At 40.9% G+C, this 5,667-nt stretch overlaps 1 protein-coding gene across 1 annotated transcript in view; it reads right to left on the minus strand.

Moving 5' to 3' along the window:
• RAMP1 (receptor activity modifying protein 1) overlaps positions 1 to 5,241 on the minus strand; it is a 135,773-nt gene extending 130,532 nt beyond the window's left edge. The window contains exon 1 of the mRNA XM_077272299.1: positions 3,898 to 5,241. Coding sequence (XP_077128414.1) covers positions 3,898 to 3,949 — 52 coding nt within the window. The 5' untranslated portion in view covers positions 3,950 to 5,241. The remainder of the gene's footprint in view (positions 1 to 3,897) is intronic.
• Positions 5,242 to 5,667: the final 426 nt, after the last annotated feature.

The raw sequence follows: 5,667 nt of genomic DNA on the forward strand, positions 1-5,667 counted from the left end.
GTGACACCTCCGTACACAGTAAAAAAGCAGAGTATCCACTGTTCACTAAGTGATGGTCACAGCTCACCTCTTCCCCCTCCCTTGACAATGACATTGGCCCTGATGAGCAATGGCACCCATGCTTTGTTTAGTACAAAATAGACTTAAAAAGTAACTACTTGTATTCTTGTGTAGCCACTTTTGCTAACAGAATTTCTCAAAATTGGACAAGGAAGCGTTACTAACGTCAGTCCAAGGAGAAAAGGACGTTTTTAAGAATATTCAAGAAAAAATGTAACAAATTAACTACAGAATTCATCTAACTCTGTTGACTGCTTCATACACAGAAGTGTTCACTATGAAAGAGCCACGACCAGGTGTCAACTTGACTCACGGAGAACAAAAGGATTGTCACTCCAAAATAAGAATACTAGATCAATCTCAATGGAGTCAGAAGGTTCCTATACACATTAGAATGTTGGACGAGTCTGCCAATGTCGGCAGGTTGGACGAGTCTGCCAATGTCGGCAGGTTGGACGAGTCTGCCAATGTCGGCAGGTTGGACGAGTCTGCCAATGTCGGCAGGTTGGACGAGTCTGCCAATGTCGGCAGGTTGGACGAGTCTGCCAATGTCGGCAGGTTGGACGAGTCTGCCAATGTCGGCAGGTTGGACGAGTCTGCCAATGTCGGCAGGTTGGACGAGTCTGCCAATGTCGGCAGGTTGGATGAGTCTGCCAATGTCGGCAGGTTGGACGAGTTTGCCAATGTCGGCAGGTTGGACCGGCGTCAGTCTAATGCATATCGGCCTTTAGGCTGGCCATATATATTAGGCTCGTTTGGCTGATCGCTCTTACTCCCAACCCATATATATGAGAACTTTATTTAATCCTTATCTCCAGCCATATCACCTATCATGGGAGAGTCCTGAGGCCTCTCTAGTCACTAGACAGTGAGCAATCCCACCAAAATCAGGCCATCTTTACCCTGATCAGTCGGCATCAATAAGGACAAATTTGCTCCTCTACATATTTTGATTTAAACCACTTGATACGGTCCTGTACCTTATCACAGCCTATAGGAGGGAGGTAATAAATGTTCTTTCCATGCTGCTTAAGACCTCTGTTTCTGTGACTTAGATCATCTGTTTACTAGTTATATTTAGAGAGAACCTGTCGTCGGGATCATCCATGGTAAACTAAAGGTATGAGCAGAATGGCGCTTTCATATTGATTTTAATCATACCTTTAGTGTAAAAATCTGCAGACAGTTTTTATTAAATCATGATAAATTTCATTTTCTTAGATGCTTCGGGACAGGACTTGTGGGCAGGACTGTGGTTAGGGTCTTCGGCTTAGAAGACTCAGCCACTGCCCCTCCACTGCATTCATCATCATGCATTTATTTAAATTTTCGGCTGGCGCTATCTTAGCTGTGGGCGACGCTCTTGCTGGTGGCGTTCTTCATGAAAATGGCACCGGAACATGTACCACCTCCTGCGCCATTTTCCTAAAGACCGCCAGGGGTCGATCTGTGCATGCGCCGATGCTATTTTCATAAAGATCGACACCAGCTCGAGCATTGCCCACAGTTAAGACAACGCCAGTCCAAAATTTAAATGAACGCATGATGATGAATGCAACAGAGGGGCCATGGCTCAGCCCTCTGAGCCGAAGACCCTACCCACAGTCCCAACCACAAGTCCCGCCCCGAAGCACCGAAGAAACCGAAATGGATCATGATGATTTAACAAAAACCTGGCTGCAGATTTTTACACTAAAAGTATGTATTAAATCAGAATGACAGCGCCATTCTGCCCATACCTTTAGTTTACCATGGATGACCCTGATGGCAGATTCTTTTTAAGATGTACCCATGGACGCACTATAGAAAAAAAATCTATTCCAGGTAAATAGGATGGATCTCAGACCTTTCTTACTTGCCAACGTTAAAACAACTACTAAACACTGATCCTTTGTTAATGAATTGTACACAAGGACATGAAATTATATAAGCAAGTTTCAGAAAATGTGTAATTTATGGGGGTACCTCTCTAATTCCTATGCCAGTCTCTATGCTCAATAACAGGTAGTCCACCCCCCCAGATGGTTTTTCAGCTATATTGCTATAGTGATTACTATATAGGACATAGTGATGAGTGAATATACTAATTACTCGAGATTTCTCGAGCATGCTCGGGGGTCCTCCGAGTATTTTTTAGTGCTCGGAGATTTAGTTTTTCTTGCCGCAGCTGAATGATTTACATCTGTTAGCCAGCATAAGTACATGTGGGGATTCCCTACCAACCAGGCAACCCCCACATGTGCTTATGCTGGCTATGAGATGTAAATCATTCAGCTGCGGCAAGAAAAACTAAAACTCCGAACACTAAAAAATACACGGAGGACCCCCGAGCGTGCTCGAGAAATCTCGAGTAATTAGTATAGTCACTCATCACTAATAGGACACCATTAAATTACTTCTTTGCCATCGCTTTCTTTCCGTAGAAATTATTTAAAAAATATTTTTTTTCCTCCCTGCTAAATTTGGAAATATCACTCATCCCAAAAATTCAGATTGTTCCATAAACATTCTGTAATGGAGGACAACCAGCCAAAAAAACCTTCATGATACATCAAAATCTTTAAGGCTGTGTGCACACGTTGTTGATTTTTCAAGTTTTTTTTGCAGTTTTTCGCTATAAAAACGCTATAAAACCGCAAAAAAAAGCATACAATATGCATCCCATCATTTAGAATGAATTCCGCAATTTTTGTGCACATGATGCTTTTTTTTTCCACGAAAAAAAAACGCATTGCGGTAAAAAACGCAGCATGTTCATTAATTTTGCCGGATTTCCCACTATAAAATGCATTGGGAAATGTCCAGAAAAAAATGCACCAAAAATGCAGCAAAAACGCAGAAAAAACGTGGCAAAAATGCGGCAAAAACGCATGCAGATTTCTTGCAGAAAATTTCAGGCTTTTCTCAGGAATTTTCTGCAAGAAATCCTGAACGTGTGCACATAGCCTTAGTTTTGGTCAATGATCAATTTGCAAAAAATAGCCAAATTGCAAAAAATTAGGCAAAAATTGGAAATCTGTCCAACATTCTCTGGTCAGCATTAATAATAGCTTATTTATTTTTTATTTTTTTTAAACATGCACACAGGTTTTTTTTTACAATTTTACAGGATGAAAGACATTTTTAAACTTATTGGTAGAAAAAAATGCATCATAACCATCATAGAATTCCAGAATTTACGACTAGCGCAAATGGTACAAAGTGGCCCATGGCATAACGAGTGTACATTGCTACCAATATTAGCCACCTTTCTTTTTGCATCTGATGAATGAAGATTGCCAATCATTACTGGATATAGTAAAAAGAAAAAAAAGATATATATATATATATATATATATATATATATATATATATACACATATATATATATATATATATATACACATATATATATATATATGTATGTATACATACACACACACACATTATATATATATATATATATATATATATATATATATATATATATATATATATATATATATATATATATATATCGATGACACCAGACAAGAAAGGACAATCTGACACCCAAGAGTTCTTTGATATTGTATTACACAAACTTAAAAGTCACTGTGTTCTTGACACATTAAATAAATTAATATTCTGAATATGTTCTCACTAGTACTAACAGGCATAATGTCTCCTAAATAAGGTAACAAGGTAGGGTATACAGGCAGGCACCAAGTGATTGTCAGATGTGTCACTCACACAACATCTTAGGGTGGTGACATAAAGAACATTATAATTAGAAGCATTCAGAAGTCAGTAGTCACACCTAGGATTCACAGGTACAAATGCATATTTTAAAGACTGAGTGAAAGATTCCATGCTTACCTAGGAGGATCCAGAGGAGATGTCTGAAAGTAAGGAGGAATCCCAGGTTCATTTCTGGACAGTGTGTCCACAGCTTAGGGGGATATGTAAAAACACATTAAATGAACCATCTGAACAAGTCTAAGGTCCTCACTGAGTTTAGGAATCAGGGCACATCCAGGTACAAGAGAACGTACAATTACCCCAAAGATGATGAGGGAGGTTCTTCAATGGACCAATCACCTCCGGATGTTTTTGGTCCTGGGTTTAAAAAAACAAAAACATATGTGCTGAATCCTGGAAGATGCCCCAAGAAGTTCTGCAGCCCGGATCTGCTGTACCCTGGAGAAGTCTCCTTCAGCTCAGCTCAAGTAGGAACAACTGCAGGAGAAGGAGCTGAGGGAAGGAAACATATGTGCTGCAGCTCATTCATCTTCTACTGTCTGGGATTCCTTTATGGCTGCCTACATTTCCATGGACTGAAGTTCAGGGTCTCTCCTTGATGATTTGGGAAGTCCTCCCCCTCCTCTGCAGGTCGTGATCTCCCCTTTATTAATGAGGTTGGATGGAAGACCCCCTCTTAGCTGAAGGCTTGTTTGTGTGTAGGTGGGCAGGATTACCCTTCAGGCTGTGTAGGTGGAGGGGGTTTCCTTTCGCTTTCTGTAGGTTTGTAGCTTGAGACTCTCCAATTGCCTTTGTCTTGCCCCCTGCCGCCCCCCACTCCCACTCTATAGATCTGGAGGATCCTGCCTCCTCCTGTACAAGTTGTAAGTGCAGGGTCTTGTGGCTTCCCAAGTTCTGTTGTGTCACTTTGTCTCTAAGTTTAGATCCAGATCTGCCATAAATAGGATCTGTAGGAAGAGCTTGTAGCCCAGAGCTTAGTCTATAAAGCCAGGAATGCTGCTGATTGCACACAGGGGTCTGGGATGGATGTCTCCTCCTGCAAAAGAACAAGTCTTCAAGGAGTTTTCTGAGGTCTTCTGTATTGTAGCTTCTGTTTTCTGAGTTCTGTCTTGCAGTCTCTTTTCTGAGTACTCTTATATTGCAGTCTCTTTTTTCGGAGTTCTGTGTGGTCTCTTTTCTGAGGGCTTCTGTTATGTATTGCAATCTCTTTTTTGAGTGCTTTTGTATTGCAGTCTTTCTTTTATGCAGTCTGTGTTCTCAGTACCTCTGTATTGCAGTCTCTTTTTTCTGAGTTCTGTGTTGTCTCTTTTCTGAGGGCTTCTGTATTGCAGTCTCTTGTCTCAGTACCTCTGTATTGAAGTCTCTTTTCTCAGTACCTCTGTATTGCAGTCTCTTTTCTCAGTACCTCTGTATTGCAGTCTCTTTTCTCAGTACCTCTGTATTGCAGTCTCTTGTCTCAGTACCTCTGTATTGCAGTCTCTTGTCTCAGTACCTCTGTATTGCAGTCTCTTGTCTCAGTACCTCTGTATTGCAGTCTCTTTTCTCGGTACCTCTGTATTGCAGTCTCTTGTCTCAGTACCTCTGTATTGCAGTCTCTTGTCTCAGTACCTCTGTATTGCAGTCTCTTCTCAGTACCTCTGTATTGCAGTCTCTTTTCTCAGTACCTCTGTATTGCAGTCTCTTTTCTCAGTACCTATGTATTGCAGTCTCTTTTCTCAGTACCTCTGTATTACAGTCTCTTTTCTCAGTACCTCTGTATTGCAGTCTCTTTTCTCAGTACCTCTGTATTACAGTCTCTTTTCTCAGTACCTCTGTATTGCAGTCTCTTTTCTCAGTACCTCTGTATTGCAGTCTCTTGTCTCAGTACCTCTGTATTGCAGTCTCTTG

The sequence above is a fragment of the Ranitomeya variabilis genome, chromosome 7 (genome assembly GCF_051348905.1).
Source record: "Ranitomeya variabilis isolate aRanVar5 chromosome 7, aRanVar5.hap1, whole genome shotgun sequence".
In the NCBI taxonomy this organism is placed as follows: domain Eukaryota; kingdom Metazoa; phylum Chordata; class Amphibia; order Anura; family Dendrobatidae; genus Ranitomeya; species Ranitomeya variabilis.